Below are 27,113 nucleotides of genomic sequence, written 5' to 3' on the forward strand. Positions count from 1 at the left end.
TTTTCCAAAAAAAGGGAAAAAAAAAAAATTTTTTTAAAAAAATTAAAAAAAATTTAAAAAAAAAAAAAAAAAAAAAAAAAAATCTGATACACCAAATAAATGTCAATATTTCAATACTTGATTGGAGCAATGATGTCAAGTTGGGCGCCAAGCTTCTCCTCAGCAACTTTCTCGGCTTTAACTCTCAGTTTTGTCAACTGCTTCTTTCTCTCGTATGCTGCCTGAGCTCTCTCTTTCCTCTTCTTCTCAAGTTCCTACAGCATACATAACAATTACGTTTAAAGATAGAATTTCACCGAAATATATACGAAACCCCAAGATAATGGTGGAAACTCAACAAAAGTATAAAACCACATAGAACATAGAAATAATATTAAGTGGATGATCCACATCCTTATTATTATTATTATTATTATTATTATTATTATATTTTATTATTATTATTATTATTATTTTTGATAAAGCACATCCACATAAATTCAACCCAAAAAAAAATATGAAGAAAAAAGTCTTGATCAGGTGGACGAATTGATTTTGTAGCAGATGCACAGAAGCAGCAAAGGTTAATGCCTGAGATGGGCACAGTTAGCAGAATCATCAAGACAGGATAGCAGTATACAAACTTAGGCAAATTACACTCACAATGAGATAAAGAACCATAAATGAAGTAACAAGAACTTCAAAAATATGAACCTCATTAAACATTTCACCGAGAAAACAAGAGTTGCAAAACAAAAGAGAAATGCATATTACTAATTGATATTAAATATTTAATATTCTGAGATGTAATGGAATTTTAGCATGAAATTTAAGTAGGCAAATGGCAAATACTAAACGAAAAATATAAGGCCCATATAGAAAGGCAACTAATTGTGACACCAGCAGACATAAAATATTATAAAAACTCACCCTTATAGTATCATAATGGTTCCATCCAACCTCTGATGAGAGTCTACCCAACAAACAGTACTTGTGTCCAGCTTGAAGCCGCAAAACCCTGATTAAGTAAAGTCAATGAGCTGAAAAGATTGGATGTGATACATTTAGAACCATAAACTGACATTCCACAAAACTCACTTGAGAGCATCAGGAATAACCATCCTCTTTGTCTTGTCATATGGAGGTGGGATACCCTCATAAACCTTCAACCGAGCGAGCGCGGCTGCTCCACGCTTAGTCTTGTGGGGGATCATCCTACAAATATAAATTGACAAATGACATGAGACAAGAGATTCTTTCTAGCAAACTTAAACTAAACTAGACTGTCCGATTACAAAGAAATCAAGCAACCTCACAATAGCCTGACAAGACTTTTTACAAAAAACCTCCTATAGCAGTTTGATGCTTGAAAAATATTATTACATATATCATAGCTAAAAATGCATTTAAAAAAAAAAAAAAAAAAAAAAAAAAAAAAATTTAAGTTCCTAAAAAAAGAAGAAGAAAAAATATTTAAGTTCCTGATTCACAAATATTAAGTGTTACCTATCAAGCATAGACCACAAATATTTCTATTTACACACAAATCTGTATTTGGTGACTGCAGATTATAACAACAAATGCTACTTACATCATGATGAGGTTGGCATGTCTTATAACCGACCAAGTTCACACATCTACAGTCTACAAATCTCTCTTTTTTTTTTTTTTTTTTATAAGTCAGTCTACAAATCTCTTTAAACCAAGAACTATGACTCCTAGATGTAAATCCTTCTCAAAATATTCAAATTTTTATAAGCAAAACAATAAATTCATTTCTATTTTCCAAATTAGAAATGCAATAAAGGAATAACATTCAGTCTACCAACATAAAAAATCACTAGTTACTAATATCCAATGGGCGTTTTATGACATCTAAGCACACAAATGTTTAAGAAAGATTATATTACATCTCAAAACAAAAGGTCAGCTATTACCACATCAACACACTATACACAAACTCCAAACGGGAAATCGGGCATTTTCAAGATCTAAATATTCTGAAAAAAGATCAATTACACTCTACAGGCGAAATCCTAAAATAGGTTTGCAATGTATAAATGTCATGTCAGCCTGTGTAGGCGTCTATAAGAAATCAAATGGGTATTGACTATAGACCAATCTGCATTGTTAACATATATACACAAAACTATACAATCTGCCGAGTAAAGTATCCGCGGCATTCAGGGGCGGACCCACATGGGGTCATGTGGGGTTAAATGACCCCACAAAATTTTGCCCCAGCATTTTTTTTAAAACCATTTACGATCTACTTTGATACACTCGTTACCAGATGCCAAATGAAGTCGAAATATTGCATTTTTAATATCATTTCGAAGTGCTCATGACCTAGTTTTTTACTCATTAATAGCGTGCGAAGTGGTCAACTATAACAAAAGTTATGGCGTGTCAAAGTAGGCCGTTCGAAACTAGTATTTTGAGAATTTCGATAATATCCTAACTTGTAAAATTTGTCGGCGATCATGTGCTATCCAAATTCACAAATTGTTGTCATGTAGAAGCTCGTTTCAAAAATTATATCGTTGTCATATCGAATGGTTCAAACGGATATCGAAAATAGTTAAATATGTGTCAAACATACATCTAAAAAAAGACGTCTAACTTGTCTTTTCTTTTAAAAAATTCAATTATTTCATTAATATTTATTATTTTTGCACGATAAATTTTTCAATATAATTTATATCATTTTATTAGAAAATTTTACATAGAATATGACATAAAAATTTTTAGGATTGTTACACATTAAATGTAATTTAAATTCTTTCGAATTACATTTTCTTGAAATATGAATTTCATTTACTTCATGGATTAAACTTAAAATTTATTTCAATTCATTTACAAAATGGTAAACAAAACTATACAAATAGCAAAGTTTATTTAATAATATTGATAATGATGTAATTATACGACGTTTTATAGTATCAAAATATGTATTAACTCATTTCCATTAATATTATGTTGTTTTTTTAAAAAAAAATATATATTTACATTTTTGACCCCACAATAAAAGTCTGGGTCCGCCCCTGGTGGCATTGCCAGAGGCATTTAACATTTCCCCCAAAAAAAAAATGCACTTTAAAAGAGAACAAGCCTATTTGACACTAAATAAACAAAAGCAATAAGAAATTTCAAAAACACCTCTACTTACAAACATCTAAACCATAAAAAGAGAAACAAATATAACAATTATGAAAATTTAATATACATGTTCATGACATGTCCAACGCGTGATTTAACACAACAGGGTATATATTATCCTACATAATTCATTATATAATAACAACCCCAGATGCAAGTTTCTCAATCGACCCAATTAACAAAAAACAAAAAAATCAACTGGCTTGTAGTTATACACACAAATTACCAAAAAAAAAAATGCAAAAAAGGAAGGTAAAAGGCATCATACCCACGGATGGTGCGCCAGAGGATCTTGGATGGAGCACGGAAATGGATGGGACCATGGGACGGCTTGGTGTTCATGCGCTTACGAAGAAACCGCAAGTACTTCATCTTCTGGCGAACGAGGCCACCTGACAAGCAGATTTCCTCGCATCTGACCACCACCACTTTCTGGCCATTCAAGAGCTCCTTGGCTAAGATGGAGGCAAGGCGGCCCAGCATGTGGTGCCTCGCATCCACCACCACTCTCTTCGCGCAGATTCCCGAGCCCGACACCATTGTTCCTCTCACTACAGCTCCCTTTCTCTCTGGGACCACTGTGGATCGATGACGAATTTAAGAGTTAGGGTTTTTAATTTTTAAATTGGGTTCTCGTATTTATGCAGCGTTAAGGTCCAAACCTTTTAACCTTAAGAAAAATAACAAACAGGACTGACTAGAAGCAAATATCGAGAGCTTGTTAGGTTTAGATTTTAAGCCAATTAAAATTAATTTTGTAATCATTATTTTATTATTTTAATCGTCATTTTTGAATTCTTTTCTTATAAGATAAAAAAATTAATTATCAAAATCCATATCAAATAAGCACTGATTTTGTAACACTATTTTTGTTTCGTCATTCTATACTTTGAACATGTTTGAGAAATGTTTATAAACGGTTTAAATAATAAATATATTAAAAATAGTGATGAATAAGTAAATAGCACTTATGAATTCTTTGAAATATGTGAATAAAAAAAATTGATTTTAGTGTTTATAAACATGAGCCGAATATAGAATAAATGTCACCTGTCTAGAATGAGTAATACGATTTTTCAATATATGGACACAATTTCACAATGTGATATTTAAATTAAATTGAGATGAGATAAGTGTATTTCATCTAGAAGTTAAATTGCCAAGTTCAGTGTGACTAGAATCTAGACCATGTTATAAATGATGATAAAATTATGAAAAATGCATTTGTATTTCACTATTTACAGTTTGATGAGGTGACAAAAAGAAAATAAGAATTTTTTTTCCTTTTTGGTGGATGAGATTTTGACTCAATCAAACTCGCCGCATCATCTATTGGTATAAACTGTGATGTACATGTAGTAGGGGTGGACATGGTTTTGATTTTAAGAGAACCGAATTGAACCAAATCATAAATCAATGATTTTTTTAATAATAGAACCAAATGATTTTTCTTTTAAGATATGGAACCGAATTGGAACCTAACCATTCGGTTCTGGTTTGGTTTGGTTCTAATTTCATTATTAATTTAGAACAAAAGAGAAAGATCATTTGAGGACAAAGAACTGAAGGTTGAGGTTTCAATTTCAGAAATCCATGCGATGGTGTTTGTTAAGCGCGATGGTAGACGATAGGCAGTAGTTGTTGGTCTTCATGTGAGTGTCGGTATATAAATTAAAAAGGAGAGACTAGTAGACTAGTAGTTTAGACTCGAGTCATCTTTAGGCATGATGGAGGTCATCATTTTCATATTCTTGGTTGTCATGTGTATCCTTTAGTAATCAGCTTGCTATCTTTAATTATTCAAGTCAGGTTTCCATCTCCTTTGTGCTGAACATGATCAAGGACTTCGAAAGGCCGATCCACGACATACACGAAAATGCCCGTGCCTTTTTTCACTTGAACAATCCTTTTAGAATACTAGGCATGTAGTTGTACAAACTTACCTTTTTCTAGTTCATTGCTAGTCAAATATGCACTCAAGACATTTATATTTCTTTCGTATTTGATTTACGGTTTCTCTATTTCAAATTTACGATGAATAACTGTATATATTGAATATTGATTATTCTTCAATATATAATCTTTTAAGAATTTAGGTTTACCTCATTAACCATTATCACTAAATCAGAATGCGACTCTCATATATATATTTTTTGCACATCGAGTGCGTTTACTTATTCAACTATACTGGTTGTTATTATTTATCGAGGTTTGATTGTCCATCTTAAATTATAGATATTTTAAGAGGAGCAAAACTTTTATATATTGGAAAATCTTTTCATCATTATTTGATGCAGAATTTTTACCTTTAACATTGAGTAACCACCACCAGAAAAAGCTTAAGATCATTTTATGTATCACACTTATTGTATATATGGATGGACGCAAAGTATATGTGATCATTATCAAGACTAGACATACAAGCCTTGGACTATTTTCTCTTAGAAAAATAGGATTGTGTAATTCTTATTCATTCAATATGTATCTTTACAATGAAATTCTAGATAAACAACTAGTATAAATAACTTCTATAATTAATCTCCTACAATTAAGTACCTAGGATCTCCTAAAAGTTGAAAAGGAATAAAAAGGAAGTACAAGAATGTTTGATAGTCAAATAAGTATCTCAACACTCCCCTCAAGTTGGTGCACAAATGTCACACACGGCTAACTTGCCTAAATAATCGATTGGGAATAGCTTTGGTGAGGATGTCAGCCAACTGATCCTTTAGTCGAATATTGGAAAACCCCATAAATTTTTTTATCGATCATATTGAACCAGATTGTGGGCATAAAAACATTATGTTTTTTTGCTTCTCCATGTAACGAGGTTACCACTTACAAAGGAAAAGTAACCTTAAGTAGAACACTTAACGTCTATTGATCCAGCTCAGCATCAGTATATGCATCGACGCTTCGATAATCTATATTTTTAGTTAATAATTCCCTTTGCATGGGCAGATTTCAGGCACCTCAAGGTACAATGACTACGTTCATATGTTCCTCTCCCAACATAAGTATAAACTGGAGACAACACTCAATACACATGCAAAATCTGGCTGGTGTGCTAAATACATCAATTGCCCCCACAAGTTTATTGTATTTCCCTTTGTCATGTCATTAGTATATCATCTGGTAGACATGGAAACATACTAGTCTCCTGTAGTAAAATTAAGGCATACTTTATTTGAGACATAAATATTCCTTCTTCAAATCGAGATACTTTGATCCTGGAAAAAATAATTGAGGTCTTTCTTTTCGAACTCTCCAAGCAACTTTGTAACGTTACTGAAAAACTAAGGTATTGATAAATTTCACAGCACCTCTAATTTGTAATAAAAAATTTTAAAATTTCATAGAACCTCTAATTTGTAATAAATAATTTTTTTGAATATATAATGTATTAAGATTTGAAGATTTAATTTAAAATATCAACCTTATTAAGATGAGTAACTCAAGTCTTTATATATTGGTGTATATTTTGGTAATTAGTCGATGTGAAATTTATTCCTTAATATACGTTGATTCGTTTGAGTAGTTCAATCAATTTCTTTGGCTCTGATGTCAAATTAAGACTTGAGATCCCAAATTTAAAAGTCGTCCTTATTAAGAATAGTAGTCCCTTCTTGCATTGGTCTATATTTTGATAATTAGCCAATGTGGAATTTATCTCTTGACACAACATACATAAATGCATGTTTGTATGATCATAAGTTCTCACGACCATAACTGGTGCATGCCATTTTTAAATAACTATGCTTCAATATATTTCTACCATATTATTCTTTCTGCTTGTCCACACTATCTTAATAACTATAGTGTTAAGGAAACTAACAGACATCATACCAATCAGCATACCATATTGGAAGAGATATGATTACTCGATTACACGAAGAGACGTTGATTGCTTGATTAAAGTATATTTTTCTTCTTTCATTCCTTTTAATCTTTATTATTTCCCTTTAGTTTGATTCTTCCTTTGTACACAATATACATCCATCATTTTAAACTTCTATATAAGAAAATATATGCTTCTGGTCTTGGTACAATTAACTAACACCTTTCATACAATTTTTTCATGGTATCAAAGCACCTATAGCTTAAGCTAAAATAAGTTCCTGTCCTATTATTATCAATGGCTTCCGCTCCTATTGTTCCCTTGGTCTTCTCTCAACCGAACTTTTCTCAGTTGGTTTCGGTGAAGATGGACAGCGCCAATTATCTTAACTGAGTCTCGCAGTTGCAACCTGTTCTCGTAGCAATGATTTACTTGGATTTGTGGATGCTTTCGAACCCTATCCGGAGAAATTTCTTCCTAACTCTGAAGGAAAGCCTACCAAGGGTATTAATCATGAATATGTTCAGTGGATCAAGAAGGATTAGTTTGTCCTAGGATGGTTGAATGCCACTCTAATAGATAAAGTCCTTCATTCTGTTTTTGGTCTCACTACTGCCAAAAAAGTACAGGACTCTCTGGCCAAGCGATATGCGTCACACTCACCTGTCCATGTGCAATGCCTCAAGTGCCAATTACAGACATTGTAGCAAGGAAATAGGACATGCATTGAATATTTAGCTGTTGCCAAATCCTTTGTCGATCAGCTTGCAATTATTGGTAAGCCAGAAAGTGAGAATGATTTTCTCTCTTACGTGTTGAGTGGATTGAATTAAGTTTTTAATCCTTTTGTCATGGCCATTTCGTTTGACTTGCGATATGGTGCCATGAGTTTTGATGACTTCCAATCAGAATTGCTTTCCTATGAGATAATGATTGAAAACCAATCTCACTTATCCTCTATGGAGCAATCGGTATTTGCTATGATTGCTGGTAGAAATTCATGTGAGGGAGGACAGTGGCGTAACAAACCAAATTATTCTCCTAAAAGCTATATAAGACAAGGTTCATTCAAACCAAAATTTTCAAAGCCTCATTCGCAAGGAGGACCTTCAAAAGCGCAAGAAAGGCCATCCAATCTAATTCCCAATGAGAATGACAACTCTCATACTCGCAATCCATTGTGGAAAAACAAGTCATTAGGCCTTGGACTGCTACCATCACATGGATTACAGTTATCGCCATCCATGAACTCAACTTCCTGCAATGGTTACTCAGAGCAACCATATTTTTGAGTAGTCCAATGTATGGTATGCTTATTCGACGGCAAACTAGCATATTACTAATGAAGTTGCCAATTTATCTTTGCTGGAACCTCACTGGTGAAGATTCAGTAGCTGTAGGTAAAGGAAAACCTTTTCTCTTGCAAAATTAAACAATTTCAATCCGATAATGGTCGAGAATATACTTCAAATCAATTCATTTCATTCCTCAATTCTCATGGTATTCTCCATCGGCTTACTTGTCCATATACATCCCAACAAAACGGAGTTTTCGAAAGAAAACATCGCCATATTACAGAAATCAAGTTATCTTTATTAGCTCAATCCAATCTTTCAAAACAATTTTAGGTCGATGCCTTCTCCACTGCCATATTTCTCATCAATCAACTTCCAACTCCCGTTTTACATTCCAAATCTCCTTACAGTCTTCTCTTCAAAAGATCGCCTAATTATTCTCAATTAAAATGTTTCGGATGTGCTTGTTACCCTCTCCTTAGACCCTATAATACAAGCATGCCCGCCTTCCGCAGTAAACAGTGCATCTTCATAGGCTACTCATCCTATCATAAAGGTTATCGATGTCTTGATCCCATCTCAAAGAGAGTATACTTATCACGACATGTAGTGTTTGATGAGAAACTTTTTCCAACCAAGGATACGTCCATTGTCACTCATCCACTGAAAAATCTTTCACCCATTGCGTGTCCAAGATTTCCTCTAAGCAGCTCCTTTAAACACAATCACTCTTCCATATCTCCTACAATCAATTCTCATCACTCCCCACATAAACAACCATTTAACTCCAATAATTTTGGCTCTCACCATATCTTACATCCTTTGGACAATTCTTTTCACTTGGTGGAAGATCTTTATCTATTCAATCAGTCATCTTTCCCATCGAACCCATGGTCATGGATTCCTCTCATCCTTCCACATCATTGTCCTTACCTTCAACTGATTCAATTCCACCTCCTAATCATATTGTAACAAGATCACAAACTGATTCTTCATGGCCCAAGCAATTCCCTGATTTTGTTGCCCACTACTCGAACCGACATCCTATATTTGCCTTGACCACAATTTCTTTACCTAAAGAACCATTGAATTTCTCACAAGCAATAGTTTTTACAGAGTGGAAAAAGGCAATAGATGAGGATATGCTGGTTTACTTGCGAATAACACATGGACCCTTTGTCCTCGATCTACTAGTCATAATGTTATAGACACTAAGTGGGTTTACAAGACTAAACAAAAGGAGGATGGTTCTCTCGATCATCGCAAAGCCCGCTTAGTGGCTAAGGGATATAATCAAATTACGGGCACTGATTTTTCTTAGACCTTTAGTCCTATCATCAAACCTACCACTATTCGCATTGTTTTGACTTTTGCTGTACACTTCGGATGGGATATCAAGCAATTGGATGTGTCTAATGCCTTTCTTCACGGTACTCTTGATGAAAAAGTTAACATTTCTCAACCCCAAGGCTACATTGATCAACAACATCCGCATTATGTATGTCGTCTTAATAAAGCCCTTTATGGATTAAAGCAGGCTCTTAGAGCTTGGTTTAATCGATTCTCTCAATGTCTGTTGGAACTTAGATTTATGGGATCCATGATTGATAACTTTCTTTTTACTTATCACCAAACGGATGTTCACATTTTTATTTTAGTCTACATGGATGACATTGTTATTACAGGATCACATAATTCATTTATTGCCTCATTGATTCAGCTATTAAAATCTGAATTTGCCTTGAAGGATTTGGGGTCTCTCCATCATTTTCTTGAAATTTAGGTCACCCGTGACTCTCATAGCATGCATCTCCATCAATCCAAATACATATTGGACATTTTAGAATGTGTTCATATGGTTGGTGCCAAGCCATATTCGACACCATGTACCTCAAGTTCGAAGGTTGCTACGTCTAGTGGTGATCCTCTTCCTCATGCCACCGAATATCGTTGGATTGTTGGTGCTCTCCAATATTGCACTCTTACTCGTCCAGAAATTGCTTATTTTGTTAATCAACTTTGTCAACATCTTCACGCTTCTATTACTACACATTGGACGGCCGCCAAACGGGTCATTCGCTATCTTAAAGCTATGGTTGATCATGGTCTTACTTTCTCCAAGGAGATGACCGTTGCTCCACCATGGGCTTTGGTATTTTCTTAGGTCCTTGTTTAATTTCCTGGTGTGCTAAGAAGCAATCTGTCATTGCTCGATCAAGCACCGAGGCGGAATATCGGGCTTTAGAAATGACTGTTGCTGATCTCTATTGAATTAGGATGGTACTTAAAGATTTACAGGTTCATCTTACATGTGTTCCAACAATTTGGTGTGATAATTTGGGTGCTATTGCCCTTGCTTTCAATCCCATTTTTCATGCTCGCACAAAAAATGTAGAAGTGGATGTTCATTTTATTCGGGAGAAAGTTTTGAATAAGGATGTTGCTATTAAGTTTATCTCTACACATGACCAAATTGCTGATATTTTCACAAAGGGACTTACTGCTTCTCGGTGTCTCTATCTGAAGGCCAAGCTCACGGTTTATCTTCCCCCTATTCGCTTGCAAGGGGATGTTAAGGAAACTAATAGACAGCATACCAGTCAGCATACCATACATATTGGAAGAGATATGATTACTTGATTACAGGAAGAGACGTTGATTGCTTGATTAAAACATATTTTTCTTCTTTCATTCCTTTTAATCTTTATTCTTTCCCTTTAGTCCGATTCTTTCTTTGTACACAATATACATCCATCATTGTAAACTTCTATATAAGAAAATATATGCTTCTGGTCTTGGTACAATTAACTAACACCATTTCATACAATTCTTTCATATAGTTGAGTGTGTTTTTACCGGATTATTCTGTGGACTTGTACGAACTGCCTTAACAACTACTACAACGTGTTTAAAAATACGAATTACCAATTAATTATGACTCTAAACAAATGCAATTTCAATTTTATATATGGTTTTAATGTTCATATGTGATCAACTTTACAATTTCCCTTATATCTTTGGCAAAAACCAAACGTATCAACCATGTCTCGAATGATTCCAATTCAACCTTAAAGAAACCAAACCTCACCACCATGTCCAGATTAACGGCGAGGTAATGGCTAATGCATCCAAATATTGACTAAACCTAACAAAACAAAAGGGGGAAGATGATCGAATAAAACCTTCAAAACAAGATGACAAAAATGACCCTACACCAATGGAGACTTCTGGCTTATAGTTTCTGAGTTCTGACAGGTCAACCTAAAGCAATCAAAGATTGAGGAGGGGGGGGGGGGGTGCGTTAACCTTCTCAAACTAGTCCTACTATTATTGCATAAGGGTTGCCATTGAATTTGACACTTCTCCAAATCTTGTCTCTGTATAAATACCAGCAGATAGATTGCAATGTTTCACATCTCGGCCAAAAATTTTATGTTACTATATTCTTATTCCCGACGTATGAAAGTTTACCTTGACATGCCTTCGCAAGATGACGACTTGTTTGAGAATATCAATATTAAAATTTCATGCTAGTTTGAGCTTTATTATGCCAATCTATGTAGGATTTTACCCTTAGGATGAGGATTTAACCCTAAAAAATAAACATAATTCAGTTACTGCAATTCAGTTAGTGCAGTATATCTCATAAAGGCAATATTAAATTCTAAAACTCTAAGTAAACATGAGACAAACGATCGAAATTCAATTTCATTACATCATATGTTGCTTTCTGCATGAATAAAACTGAATATTTGTTGAACAGAATTTGCTATATCTTCAGCAGTAAACCTTACTTCGCCAGTAATCTGCAATGGAAAACAAAATATTAGCTAACTAAAAGCAAATATATCCTTACGGAAATTTTTGTAATAGATACAAACATATTTTTAAATCATAAATTAATATTTCAATTATTATGGAAATAGTTTTGTCAAACTTTACCTATGGTTTCTTTTAAACCGAAACCATACACCGTGTTGTATTTTTTATATTGAGAAGAAATAATGCGAGATACAAACTTTAAAGGGAGATGTATAATCGACCTCCAAGGAGAAATTATAAAATTAATGGGTATAGGGGATCGAGAGCTCAAGATAACAAACCCTAATGCCCTTGTCTCACTTCTTGTCTTCATAAGTTGACATTGAAAGAATTCCTACCTTGACATTGAAAGAATAGAGAACAGTTTGTTCAATTGTAGTAATGTTGGTGTGAAGAATATTAAGCTGCAAATCTTCAAGTGCAGCTACGGCCTTAATGAGCTGGCCAGGTCTTCTTCTTGATAAAATCTTGATCAATGCATCAAAACCTAAAACCTTCACTTCAACATCAGCTAAACATGACTTGCTTTCGGCTGTTTCTTCGCGTAGCCCAGTTTCATATTCGACAAGTTTTACTTGATCATTAAGTGGATTAGGCACCGGAGGAATTAGAAATGGTGGTTGAGGCTGCTGCTGCTGCTGCTGCACCACAATAGAAGGATCTACTATTGGCCTTTGGCCATCTCCGTAGAGTCGTCGCCTCTTTTGCGATTCGAGGCATTGGAGAAGTTGTTCTAATTCTCTCACAAATTCTATGGCTCCACCTATTATCGAAGCTTGATCTCCCTATAGTTGACACAAAACGAAATTATATTTAATCTCAATGAATCTATACTTGTTAATATGTGAAAAGAAATAAAATAAAATAAATTTATATTTGATTACCCTTTGGACATAAGAACCAGGCATGAGAGACCTAAGAACACGAAGATGTTCATTCATTTGCTTTCTCCGGTTTCTTTCGACTGCTATATGTGTCATCCTCTGGCTCTCAACTTCTTCATTTGTCTTTGTAGTTCTAGGCCTCTTTCTCTTGTTCTTACCTGATTCAGTAACTGGGCTTTTTTCGAGATTTTTGCCAAGAAACCTTAATTGAGCTGAGGTATTTTCAACCATATCTTCACCACCTTCTTCCACTGCTTTACCATTTCTTTCTTGATCTTCTCCAAGGGCTTGAGGTACAGCCAATAGGGACTGATCATCTTGTAATTTCTCGTTTAAAACCGGAAACTTGAGGAAGTAAACCGGATCAATCCCACCTGTAGTTTCTTGATCAGCAGAAGTTCTAGCTTGATTTAAGGCCAACTTGGGGCCAAAATCTGCCAGTTGCATCACATCTGCAAAACTCAACTTATCCAACGAAGTCGAGCCGCAATAGTTAGAGGATTGAAGTGAAGGATTATTAAACATATAATCAACCATTTGACAGCTACTATCAGCAGAAGTTTCTCCAATTTGAGGCGTCATCATCTGCTGCTGCTGATGATTTTCAATAGAATAGTCAGAATTTCCTGTAGCCTGAAGCAAGAAATTTGGAAATTCATAGCAAAACAACAAGGCCCTGAAATGATGTGTCTATGTAAACACACAAACAATAGGAAAGGGTAAGATTTGGAGCTATATATGTATTACCAAATAATTTCCTTCTTTCTCCATCATATATAAAACCACTGAATTTTACCCAAAACCCTAATTGAGCTCAATTCATGCACAGTTAAATTTTCAGAATTTGTACTGCTGGGTTCCACCTCCTGAAACATTATCAAACGATAAAAATAAAATTGTTATAAAACATCACTAAAAACATACATTTCACTCGAATAGCTTGGTTAAAGGAAAAAAATAGACGCGCACCTATGAACGTGAAAAATACACAACTTGTCTTCGATCAAACAAGTTAATAATACGAACTAATCCACCACATGACAAATCTTGGGAGAGAAAAGTTGAAAATAAGGTGAAAAGTGGGGTTTTGGTTATAAGCAAAATATAGCTATATAATTGTAAAATTTGAAGAATATATATTGTCTGAATATATGATGAAATAGACCAAGATTACTTGTTGGAGCTTGCTATGACTTTGTACGTATATACTTGCATGATACTTGTGCAGGTAGAGGAGCCTTTGGATTAATTTCCACCTCAAAAGAAATAATTTCACTTTTTACCACCTTTTCATTAATGGGATTCACAGGTTTTCTTTAATATGAATGTAAGTCACAGGTTAGCACCTCCTTTTTCATGACTATCAATAAATCAAAACGCTCAAGGGAACCTTTTTTGAACTTTGAATCTTGGATTGGAGATAAGTATGTAATTCTAGATTTTGCTTCCACATATTCAAGAATTGTGTTAAATAGATTATTATTATTATTATTTTATTTTTTTTAAATTCTAGATTTTGCTTCCACATATTCAAGAGTTGTGTTAGGTGGATTTTTTTTTTTTTTTTAGAAACAATTAATGAAATTACTGATTTTTCCATTTAAATTGGATCTGCGAATTGTGTTGAGCCAATCTAATTTGATTTGGACTCGAAGTTCATACACATATCTCATGTCCTTTTTAGTTAATTATGGCCCCTTTTATTCTGAGTCCAACCCTCAAAACAATTCAATAAAAAGTTACTAAGAGGGAAAATTACATAATTCCACGTGTCTAAAGCTCACATTTCAAAAATCAGGATTGAAGTTTCACTATTCATAAATCAGGTATCAATATAATAATTAAATATTAAATATTTCCTCAAATTATTCCAAACCCTAATCAATTTTTTTGTTACCATTTCTCTCTCTACCCTTTCTTCTCTCTGTCTCTCCCGTCTCTCCATCACAATCGTCGTCGAAAAATTCCTCGTCGATAGCGTTCACGACGTCACACTGTAGCAGCGACGCTCTAAAGATTGGCGCAATTTTCGATGCGAGATTGGCGCCACTACAACAACGCGATGGAGATGTTGATCCAACGCACGTCCCCAATCTAGTCTATAACGCAGTATTTCTCAGATGGATCAGCAGGCGGTCTTTGGCCATTGTCCGGAGCCTTCTGACAGAAGCACTTAGACTCGACAGAATGAATACTTCAGCATGGTATACTTAGACTCGACGAAACCTGTGCAACCTTTCAGATGATGAGCTTTTTTGTAAAATTCTCGTGCTTTTGATAAATTCTCAATGTGTTATATCCACATGGTTGGTGGTGGCTATTGACTATGGTTTGTGGTGGAAATTGACTATGGTTGTGACCAATTATTTGGGTGCGGTGGTGTTAGATCAGTGGTGGATCTGGTGGTGGGGTGGCTTTTGTTGGTAGAGGTAGTGGTGGTGGTGAATCTGACATGGATGTGTTGATAGGTGGTGGTTTTGTAGTTGAAAATGGTGGTTTGTTGGTGGTTGTGGTGGTGAAGTGGCAGTGGATCTGGTGGTGTTTTTTTTTTTGCAATGTGTTAGATTTGTTGTAGGTGATGGTGGTTTTGGCAACAACGATGACAGTGGTGCTGTTCGGGGCTTGTGAGGCGGTGGTCACAAGCGTTAATGGCGGTCACAAATTATTTAGTTGACTGTGACCATTGAATTGTGTATTGTTGGTGTGTTTGGTGGTGACGGTCATGGTGGTTTCTGGTGGCGACGATTTTGTTGGTGGTGAAGTGGTGTTGTGGTTGTGGCGGTGGTGACGGGTGAGGGTTATTGCAAGTGGCAGTGGAGTTGGTGGTGGTATGTGATTGACTATTTGACCTGTGACCAATTGTTGGTGTTGGTCGTGGTGGTGGATGCGATAGTGGTGTTAGGATTGGATGTTGGATGTCTGTGACCAACTATTTGGTCCTGACAGTAAACTGTGACATTAAAATTTGATCACTTGTTATTAAAACGTAGTCCGTGAGCATCAAATTTGAAAATGTGTGACTTGTGACGTATAGTTTTTTGAATTTGTGACCAATCATATGAGCAGTGACCTACAAAATTTTTGATCTGTGACTAATGAAATAATTTGTGACCTATAAATTTTTTTATTTGTGACTTTGAAATAATCTGTGACCTATAAAATTTTTAATTTGTGAACTCGAAATAATCTATAACCAATTAATTAGACGATATTTGACCAATAAGTAAATCTGTGACCAATAATTATGAATCTGTGACTATTAATCGTGTGACCGTGACTTTATTATATTTAATTAATAAATATTTTCAATTAATTATATAGAAACTTGAATTTTGAATTTTTAAACTTTGTACCTGATTTGTGAATTGATGTAAACAATACACTTTACATATGAATTTTTCCCTTACCATAATGTGTTTGGTGATGCTGTATTAAAAAGAAAGTATAAGATAAAAATAAAGTAAATCTTACATTATTATTAAAAGGGTAATTGGTACAAAACATCCCTATCTTTCAAGCTTATTGTGAAAAACGTCTCTATCTTTCATTTTTTTGGGCATTTTTGCCCTCATTTTAACATTTCGTTGCGCTGAAGGTCATTTTCACTATTTTGGAACGTAAAATGACAATTATACCCTCTTATTTAGAACAAAAAAAAAGGAGAAAAATTCAAAACAAATTGTAACCCTACCCTAAACTTTTAAAAAAGTGCAAATGAGTCCTCAATACTTAAAATATTGAAAATAACAAAAAAAACACTTTCTCTTCTCTTCCTCCCCCCTCCACTGCCACCTTTTCAAGCCAAAAAATTCTGACCAACCACCGTCCAAAGCCAAAAAAACACTTTCTCTTCTCTTTCTTTTATTTTTTTTGTTTTAAATAAGAGGTTATAATTGTCATTTTACGTTCCAAAACAGTGAAAAGGACTTTTAGCGCAACGAAATGTTGAAATAAGAACAAAATGTTAAAAAATGAAAGATATGAACGTTTTCCACAATAAGCTTAAAAGGTAGGGTCGTTTTGTGCCAATTACCCTTATTACCTTTCATTGATAAAAAAAAATATTCATTTTAGAATTTACTTATTTGCTTTTTATCTACTTTCGTATTTAGATAACTTAGCTTTTTCTTAAAATTAGGTAAAAGACTAATTTTTATATTTAGCTAAATACCCTTTTCAACTCCCCCTATAAAACGCTTAAAATATAAATGCTTTTATCAAAGCATAAAACATGAAATAAATGTAAAGTAAATTGGTTATTGTAACACATTTCCTCTCATTTTGGTAATACTAATTTTTTTTTGAGTGTTTAGATTTTAACATTCTTGATTATATTTCTAGTTTTTGAGCCCTGAACATTCCAACAATCAAAGAAAATTATTTGTAATATGAATAAGTATCACCTCAAAGATATGTCTACCTGTCTTAAAGTCATTTATTTTAGAAAATTTTTCATAAAGTAATTATTCAAATCAAAAGTTTTATATGCATTTAGGTCCTCAATCTTTTATCATTTTAGTACTCACGTCCCTAACTTTTTATTAATTTATTTTTATCCATAACCTTTCATTAATTAGTACATCAAATTTAAAGTTGAAATCAACAGCGAAGTTTTTTTATGATAACTTGACAAATTATAGAATTTCTGCGGTTAAGTAAAGTAATAAAACTCAAATATTACGTTAAGAGTATTTAGTTTATAATTAAGAACAGGTTTTCAAATATTAATATTAAAAAATTTTAATAGATATAATTCATGGATGAAATTTTAAAATATAGTAAATACTAAATACAAAAATGAAATAAAAACTACAACAAATTAATAAAACAAATTAAACAAATAATAATTTTGTCCATTATACCTGTATATTCTACTTCAATGATCAATGAACAAATAACCATCAGTGATTAGATAATCGTTGACGGAAGTATGTCGATAACTGTTCCATTTCTTTTTCTTATCATTATTATTATTCATCAGAAAACAGTTTTAGAAATTTTGCTTAAGACTCTTAAGTTGTGATGAACAAAAAAAGTTGATACAATAATTGCTATAATAGAAATCCAAAAGAAATGCATATAGAAAAGCAATGGCAAAGCACTTACTTATGAACAGTGCGGCAGGAGAACAAGTGCACCGAACACTTGTAGACAATGGAAATTCAATCAATATACTACACACTCGAACCTTAAGGCAGATGGAGATCTCAGAATGATATTTCCAGCCGTATCCCAGGAAATTACAAGGGTTTTCTAGGGACCCTATCCAAGCCCGAGGACAATTTGCTCTGCTTGTGGAACTCTACGAGGCCCCTCGCCAAAGAAGAATCCTCGCTAACTTCGTACTAGTCGATTTGCCTTCCAATTATAACGCCATACTCAGAAGACCCATGCTGCACGAGGTCAAAGTAGTTACGTCAATCTATCACTACAACATGAAGTTTCCCACCCCCTATGGGGTCAGAATCATACGCGAAAATCAATCAGAAGCCAGAGCGTGCAACATTGATCTACCCAAACTTCAAATCCACATGCTAGGAAGTGAGCAGAATGTGCGGGCCAAAGAAGCAAGACTGAAGAGACCCATCGTAGCCGACCTAGAAAAGATCGGCATATCAGAGAAATATTGCCAAAAGCCCACGGATGATCATGTATCCTTCGATGACAAGGAAGCGGATCCGAATCCTTATCCCGAGGTCCTATGATCTCACTATCTATAGCTGGAGTCATCATATTGGTCGACACCGGAAGCGCCCTCGATATACTCTATGCCAGCACGCTCGAATGGATGGGTAATCTTAGTCACTTCCTGCAAACCTATTCAAACATGGTTCTCAAAATAAAGGTGCCTTGACTAGGCAAAAGAATCGATCAAATTAACAGTTGAAGCTGGTGAAACACCACGACGGACTAAGTTGAATATCGAGTTCGTGGTGTTTGATTCAACTTCACCTTACGATGCCATCATGGGGTAACTTCTAATGTTCAGCCTTAGAGCCTCTATGTCACTATATCATTACTCACTAAAATTCCCCATGCCTTAGGCATAGGTGAAATCAAGGGAAATAATGATCTTGTCAAAAAATACCAAATAAAAATTCATCCCATTAGTCGAAATACGTGCACTCTCCGAGGTGTATATATGGTATACCCCTTCGAACCCCACATCAGCCTGTTGGATCTACGTTTAAAAATTAAAGGTGGAAAGCCCGTAGAAGAACTGGACAACATGCCAATTTGCGATGACGGCTTAACAAAGGTGCTCAAGGTAGGACACAAGCTAGGGCCATCGATCCGGGGACGGATAATAGTGTTCCTTTGAAAGAACCTTGATGTTTTCACCTAGAGTTATGAAGACAAATAAGGAATTGATCCTAGAATTGCTTGTCACCAGCAGACATGTCGTTCTTTAAATCTAAAAAGGTATGAAGCCCTAAACAGGAGGTAAAAAAGTTTCTCCGCAACAGGTTCATCGAGAAGCTAAATACCCCGAGTGGGTTGCTAATCTCGTCTTCTTGAAGAAGTGTGCATAGACTTTACCGGCCTCAACAAGCTGTGCCCAAATGACATTTTTCCCCTACCAAGGATAAATCAGATGGTCGATACCAAGGCTAGACACGAGCTACTCAAGTTCATACATGCATACTCAAGATACAATCAAATACCCATGTATGAACTGGATTAGGAACACACCTCGTTTATGACTGATGTCTCTATTGTTACAAAGTGATGCCCTTTGGGCTCAAAAATGCTGGAGCTATGTATCAACGCCTTGTAAACTCTATGTTTGACTAGCAAATTGGCAAGACTATAGAGGTATGTGTCGATGACATGCTAGTTAAAAGCATAGATGCCAAGGACCATCGACAACACCTTGCTGAGATGTTTGAAATCCTGAAAAAATATAGGATGAAGTTGAACTCGAGGAAGTGCACCTTTGACGTGAGTTTGGGAAAATTCTTGGGCTACATAGTAAATTACCAGGGGATTGAAGGAAATCCTGAAAAGATATGAGCCATCATCGAAATGAGAACACCAACAAGATCGAAGGAGGTTCAAAGTCTAAGAAGATGGATAGCTATCCTTATCCACTTCGTATCAAAATCCACGAACCAGTGGAAACCATTCTTTGATGTGTTACGAGGAGAGAAAAAGTTCGAATGGACTTTTGAATGCCAAATCGCTTTCGACGAGCTAAAGAAACAATTAGCCCAACCACCCATCATATCCAAACCAAAGATGGGAGAGACCTTAATATTGTATGCTGTTGTGTCAGAACATGCAATTAGCGCTGTCCTAGCCAGAGAGGAAAAAAGAATAAAACATCGTGTATACTACACAAGCAAAGCCTTTCATGAGGTCGAGCTCAGATATTCCTCACTGGAGAAATTATCATATGTCGTCATCATGGTGGCCAGGAAGTTACAGAAGCATCTTATCAAGGTTTTGAATAATTGCCACTTGGGGTAAGTTTTGTAGAAACTTGACGCCTCAAGTCGGATGATGAAATGGGTGGTGGAGTTCGGATGGTTTGACATAAAGTACAGACCACATACTTCCTTAAAAGGTCAAGCCCTAGTAGACTTTGTGGCAGAATTTAGCGTGGAACCCATGGAAGAGCTACTACACAATGCCTCTTGGGAACTCTACATGGACGACTCCTTCATTGAACATCGATCCGGAGCCGAGGTAGTCTTATCAATCCCAATTGATAGCTGTTTTGTGAAATCCTATGCTTTGACTTCAAAACCTCCAATAATGAAGCGAATACGAAGCACTGATCGCTGGAGTAACGATGGCCAAGGAGTTAAGAATTACCTGCCTAGTAGTGTATAGGGACTCATAGTTAGTAATCAACCAAAATCAACGAAACTTATTGAGCTAAGGTAGATAGGGTGAACAGTTATCTTCAAATTGTTAGGCAGGAATTCAAAAACTTCCAGACCATCAAGGTCAAGCAGATCCCACCGTCGAAAGGGAAGAAGCTGTGTCAATGGTAATAGACCCTAAGCCTACTTGACTAGAACTTCAATAGGACCCTTGGATACCAAGTATTATAATCAAAAAGTGTAGAAACAGGCATTTGAAGTCGGATCCCTGGTTCTACGAAGAGTTTTACTTGCCATCTGGGATCGAGTCAGATCCCCTGGTCCCAATTGGGGGACCCTATAGGTGACCAAACTCCTACCTAAGGGAGTCTATGAATTGGAAGATATGGACGGAAAACCTCGCTCCATCTCGAAATGTCGAACATCTTAGGTAATACTATCAGTAAAAAGAAGATCCATTGTACTATGTAAACCCCTCTATGTTCACCATGCTATCAATAACTAGAGGTTATTTATTTTTGAATATACTGTGCAGGGTGGTCTAAGGTTGCATGCACTGCAACAATTAAACAAATTTTCGATCAAAAGAAAATCCTTAAGGCCTTGCACTAAAGGCAGGCTGATCTAAGATTGCATGTGCTGCAACACTTAGACAAATTTCCTATCAAACGGAAAATCTTGAAGCCTTACACTAAAGGCGGGCCAACCTAAGGTTGCATGTGTTGCAAAACTTCGAGGAATTTCTTACCAAAAGAAAATCATTGAATCCCTACACTAAAGGCAGACCGATCTAAGGTTGCATGTTCTGCAACACTTAGACGAATTTCTTACCAAAAAGAAAATCCTTGAAGCCCTACATTAAAAGGAGGTTGATCTAAGGTCTAAGGTTGCTTGTGCAACATCAGTTAAATAAATTTCCTACAAAAAGGAAATCCTTGAAGCCCTGCACTAAAGATAGGCCTATCTAAGGTTGTATATGCTGTAACATAGATCAATTTCCCTTCAAACCACTAAGGTCCTACCCATTAGCTAGACAAAAATCTATTAAAGAATTTGTACAAGTAAAAAAAAGGGGGGGAGGACAAATAATACCTAAAACAACGAATTCATTTAGCAAAGAGTGGTACAGGAAGTTTTTAAATTAGCAGAACAAAGTGTGAAGTTAAATACAATCCAATGCTCAAAAAGGCATGAAAGAGGGAAAAACGAAGAAGTCAAGGAATTTTGGGGAGCTCTTGCTTTTGCTCTTCTAAAGCCTCCTTTAGGAATGCAGTGTCGAAGTCAGACATCTCCTTGCCAATATGCTTCACAATCTACTCTAAGACCACCACATAGGCGTCTTGAGTGAGAGCATCAAACTCAGGAGAGGCCCTCTAGGTCTCCACAGCATTAACAGCTGTAGCCTCCTCGACTCGCTTAGTTGTTACCTCGGTCCTTTCTCAGCCTCATTGATACGAGCTCGCTCCTCTTCAGCAAGGGCTCGCTCCTCTGTAGCACTCTTTTTTTTAGCGACAGCCCTCTCGTTGGCCATTTTTCGCCATACTCTTAGGACTTCATTATCGTCCATAAAGCTTAACTCTAAGGTAGACTTCGCCTCCAACTCTAACCCTATTTTATTTAGGAAATTTTATACTCACTCTCCTTCTTGGCGAACTTCGCTCTTTCAGCATCCATGCTCTCATAGAGGCTTAGTTCTTGGTCTTGGCCTCAAGCATCTTATCGAGCTCAGCCTTCACCTAGGCAACAAAAGCACAAACCAAAGTTAAGCATTAGCAAAAGTTAAAATCCTCATGTGCATGTTGAAAAATATACCTTATCAACCACAGACATCATTTATAACACTGATTTGTAACTATGGAGCTGAGCAGAAATGATGGCCTCTCCCACTGGCATTTTCGACAAAAAGTTATGTTACCTCTCGTCTTAACTTCTAATAAGGAGGTTGGCAAACTCATGAAGAAGAGTGGGGAGAGCAAACGTAGTCTCTCTAGCTGGATAGGGAACCCGAAGAAAGTTAAGAAATATCTCAGGATGACGTCCAAGGAGACTTTTCACACTAGATCTCTGGAGATCGGGACACCTCTCTTTCGATCTTGCAGAACCGGCTGCAGCAGTTGGGAGGAAGGAGGACAGTTGAGATAGTGTAGTCTCAACAACAGTCGGAGGAGAAGCTTGTTCTGGAGACAAAGCACCTCATAGGTCGTGGTTCAATGCGAGCCCAATTCAAAGCCTGAACCTACTCTACCTCAACCTCTTTAGGTTAGGTAACAACATAAGTTGGGGTCTCCCTCTTTTTTCCCTTCTTGGTAGCTACTGCCTTTGCCACCTTGTAACCTAACTTATCTGCGTCATGACCTAAAAAAGGAAGAAAAGAAAACTATTCTTAAGTTAGAATTCAAACAAAAATTCTCGACATAATCCTTTCAAGGAGAAAACTTTCCTTATCGGAAGAAACTGGGATGGGAGTGGAAGTCCTTGCAGCCGTGGAGGTCGGAGTCAATAACCCCGCTCGGAACAGATTGGAATCAGAGATCAAAAATTTTCAAGATCTCTGTTTCTTCAGCAAGGTTCTGATCGCCTCAGCTCCCCTCTGAGTAGTCGAGGTCAAGGTTGCCTTCTTGTAAACTACAGAAACAAATGTGAGGAAATTAGAAATGTGCTGACGGTTAGCTCGATGAATGATAAAGAGATTTCCACTTACACAATGAGTGATAGAGAGTAGGAACCACAACATCTCTATTCACTTCGATAGGATGAAACTGCCAATCTCCCAACGCATAGAAGAATTCTTTCTTCCACTTCTTGATCGAGGAGGTGGTATCTAACACTAAGGAGTTCCCAGTCCTAGGCCTAACACTGGCATACCACCAGTCGAAGTCCTTCCCATCCTTTTTAAGGGTGAAAATGAAATTAAACTATTCTACGGTGAGCTCAAGGTTCCCTAGTTGGCGCCACAAGATTAGGGTGGCTATTAGTGTTCGCCACTCGTTAGGGCATAATTGGGTAGGAACTATTCTCCAGAAAGAAAGGATTTTGCGGATAACCCTAGGAAACGGAAGCCTAAGGCCCACATTTAGAATAGTTGAGTTTAAGGCTACACAACCCACTGGGGGAGCGTTAGCTAGGTCAGATGATTCGGGAATTATAATATCTACCAAACTTGGGGATACCATACTTAGCTCTTCAATTCTCCAACATATCCCTTGTCACCACCGATCTATAAGAGCTCGCCCCCGACTTCTCAGAATTATTTCACTTACTGCCCCCACGTGAACCAGCCTCCTCTTATCCAGAATCCTCGGCTCTATCTCTATATTCATAGGACGAGCTATGTCTAGGGGATTTACCACGTAGATGGGGAAAGGGTTAGGACTTCCTGACAACTTGAAGAAGACCTAGAAGTAGAAAAGATTGATTCTTCCTGTTGGTTACCCCAGGGATAAACTCTAGATTTGTCCGAACTCATGTACTGAATCGAGGTGAAAGAACGAGTAAAGTAATAAAGGGGCTTTCTTGGAAGAGGGAAAAGGCAATTAAAGTGATGGAAAGCCAAAGGACTCCCTTTATGCCTTTAGATGAAGAAATAGAGGGAAAATGATGGCCCAGATTCGTAAAGCCAAAACTACATAGTTTTGGAAAAACTTCCAAAAGAAGAAATCAAAAGTGTGGGACTGCTCATCAAAGGTAGATCGCGACACTTGGCATTCCTATCAAGTGCTAAAAATGATAACAAGAGGTGAAGTGAGCCATCTGAGTTCGAAGGTCAGTCCGTCCCCTAGGAAAGCGTTGACCTGGGGTGACTATTGACAACCTATGTCCACTCTCACTTAAAATGTAGTTCACACCTATCTCATCAACATACTAGTCTAAGTTTTCAAGCTCAACTCGGTCTCGTAGCCGTCGTAATTTCAACAAACATATTAATTGCAGATTCCTTACACCCTGTCAAATCAATTGGTCAGACACACTTGGAAGAAATGCCATGAGCACCGTCCAAACCCCCTAATTAACTACTTTTCCCGGAGCAAGTCATGATTTCTAGATTAGAAGGAATATTATTGTGATTGGATTGGGACCAGACTCGTTAACCAATCAAGGAAAAGATTGGCGGCTCACAAACCAAGCTCGACACTGTGGCTAATTAGATTGAGAAGACATAATTCTAGTAAAATATGACTTAATCTCCTCTATAAATAGAAAGGGATGGCCCCCTTCAAAGAACGTGTCCAAGAGGACAATTTTCACCAACCCAGAATGAAAAAGCACACTTTTCTTTAAAAGTTGTCTCAAAACCGCAACTAGCAATTTTTCACGTCAACAAACCTTCACCCAATACAATCCAAAAGCTAAAAACTTGCACAAATTAATTTCCATCTAATTCAAAATCAGAGTAAAAAACAAATAAATAAATTCTTCAATATTATTGTGATTAAATTTCAGTTAGTATCTGCAAAATAAATAAATAAAAATCAGCACTCTATAACTATATTATCGCAATAGAAATTCAATTTTACATATGAAGTTTATTTCGTTTCGTATTTTAATTTCGTTCTACAATCATTATTGGAAGTTCATTTTTCGAATACATAATTTTTTTTAAGCTTTTTATTATGGAGTTTTCTAATTTTGATTCAAATTATTCAGTAAATAATTTTGGATTTGAAAATTCTTAGGTTCTTCTTTGCTTCCGTTTTGAATATGGCAGTTATTTCCTAATTTTCAGATATTTTTTAGCATGACTGGTTATGATTTTTAACCATTAGATATTTCTTATTTATTTATTTATTTATTTATGTTTCATATTTGTACAGTATTATTGAATGACATACCGTGTCACATTTTAGATAAAAGGTCACACGTCATGTCACTTTCTAATTTGACAACTTCTAACAGAGCATTTTGTCTAAGTTTACAATGTTCTTATAAAAATCTTACAACTGATATTTAGATCATATTAATACTTTTGTTTTGGATATGAATTAATGTTATACATTCAACAATAACAACTTAGAAACCAAGACCAAGTTGTACGCCTAGGAGTGGATGCAGTCTTATTCGATTCAATTTTAAAGAAAATCGAATCAAATCGAGTACCAATGTAAATCTTAAAAATGGAACCATTTATTCCACATCCAATTACGGAATCAAACTCAAATCGAACCAATCGATTTCAGTTCGATCAAGTCTAATCTTATATATTGAAAAATTAGAAATATAAAGTATGACTATAGAACTAATTGACAAATTGAAAATAAATTACAAAATCACTTGTCTTTTCGTAATTTATTAATTAAAAAAAAATCAATTAAACAAGGTAAGAAATAAAAATTCACTTTAAAAATCAAGATCAAGCGGTAAAGACGAAAAACATTGATAAACTATTAACGCAACATAAATTGTAAATTTTGGATCCAAAATTAATTCTTAAAAAACTCATACAACAATATGTGTGTGTGTGTGTATAGACATATCTATATATACATATAGATATGTGTATATACATATACACATACATATATATATGTATATACATATACACATTACCAATCTGTATAAATGGACTATTCTATTTGTACAGATATGGTAGAGGGACACATTCAATTCCTATTTGTCTATCAGTTTTCACTTCTTCTCTCCAGCGCGGGGTAGAGCAATTTGGTAGCTCGCAAGGCTCATAACCTTGAGGTCACGTGTTCAAATCCTGTCTCTGGATTCTTGGATTTGTCGAACAAAACAACAATCTGTGTTTGAGTTCTGATTGGAATTCTAATTCAAGTGAACAAAGAATAAGCCTATTTATTTCTGGTTTTAAGACCGGTAGTTCTAGCGGTCGACTCAGTTCTTTCAAATTTTTTCTCATTATTGAGAAAAGGTAACAAAGATAAAATACGAGCTTGTTTTATATATATGTATATACACATATAGATATGTGTACACACACACACACACACACACACATATATATATACACACACGTACATATATGTGTGTATATACATATACGTGTATATATTAAACATGCATGAATATCTATAAACTGATTATCTTCAATAATCGTCAAGGAGAAGATCATGATTCTTGATGGTTGGTCAATTTGAAGACAATGAGAAGCTTTAATTCTTCCGAAAAATTGAATTAAAAGTACATTTTTTCTTGTTGAGTTGCATTGAAGCAACAAATTTGTAAAGTATTTATAAAATTATTTAGATTTTGATTTTGATTACCCACTAAGTTTTGTTGCAAATGAAAGAAGAAGAAACTTGTGAAAGTGAAATGGCGTGAGATAATTTTGAGTATAATGTTCAAA

At 35.5% G+C, this 27,113-nt stretch overlaps 2 protein-coding genes across 2 annotated transcripts; both read right to left on the reverse strand.

Annotated features, from left to right (window-relative positions):
- Window positions 1-42: 42 nt before the first annotated feature.
- On the reverse strand, window positions 43-3,776 carry LOC111371577 (60S ribosomal protein L13a-4-like). Its single transcript, XM_022993638.1, has 4 exons — window positions 3,407-3,776; window positions 1,078-1,194; window positions 910-997; window positions 43-254 (listed from the first exon to the last, which is right to left on the reverse strand). Exons 1-4 carry the CDS (start codon window positions 3,676-3,678, stop codon window positions 111-113), a joined length of 621 nt encoding a protein of 206 aa, XP_022849406.1. The 5' UTR covers window positions 3,679-3,776; the 3' UTR covers window positions 43-110.
- Window positions 3,777-11,912: 8,136 nt separating this feature from the next.
- On the reverse strand, window positions 11,913-14,132 carry LOC111371578 (transcription factor FAMA-like). Its single transcript, XM_022993639.1, has 5 exons — window positions 13,947-14,132; window positions 13,725-13,843; window positions 12,978-13,610; window positions 12,432-12,878; window positions 11,913-12,077 (listed from the first exon to the last, which is right to left on the reverse strand). The coding sequence occupies exons 2-5, from the start codon at window positions 13,749-13,751 to the stop codon at window positions 11,988-11,990; spliced, it is 1,197 nt and encodes a 398-aa protein (XP_022849407.1). The 5' UTR covers window positions 13,752-13,843; window positions 13,947-14,132; the 3' UTR covers window positions 11,913-11,987.
- Window positions 14,133-27,113: the final 12,981 nt, after the last annotated feature.

The sequence above is a fragment of the Olea europaea genome, chromosome 22 (assembly GCF_002742605.1).
Source record: "Olea europaea var. sylvestris chromosome 22, O_europaea_v1, whole genome shotgun sequence".
Classification (NCBI taxonomy): domain Eukaryota; kingdom Viridiplantae; phylum Streptophyta; class Magnoliopsida; order Lamiales; family Oleaceae; genus Olea; species Olea europaea.

What these genes read in the sequence shown, in the direction of transcription:
- LOC111371577 (XM_022993638.1), bottom strand. Translation starts at nt 3,678, where the DNA reads ATGGTGTCGGGCTCGGGAATCTGCGCGAAGAGAGTGGTGGTGGATGCG. An exon ending in CTCTGGCGCACCATCCGTGG is followed by an intron (nt 1,195 to 3,406) that starts GTATGATGCCTT and finishes TTATATTTGTAG; the next exon opens with GATGATCCCCCACAAGACTA. An exon ending in GTTATTCCTGATGCTCTCAA is followed by an intron (nt 998 to 1,077) that starts GTGAGTTTTGTG and finishes TTACTTAATCAG; the next exon opens with GGTTTTGCGGCTTCAAGCTG.
- LOC111371578 (XM_022993639.1), bottom strand. Translation starts at nt 13,751, where the DNA reads ATGATGGAGAAAGAAGGAAATTATTTG. An exon ending in CTGGTTCTTATGTCCAAAGG is followed by an intron (nt 12,879 to 12,977) that starts GTAATCAAATAT and finishes TGTCAACTATAG; the next exon opens with GGAGATCAAGCTTCGATAAT. An exon ending in TCTATTCTTTCAATGTCAAG is followed by an intron (nt 12,078 to 12,431) that starts GTAGGAATTCTT and finishes TTTCCATTGCAG; the next exon opens with ATTACTGGCGAAGTAAGGTT.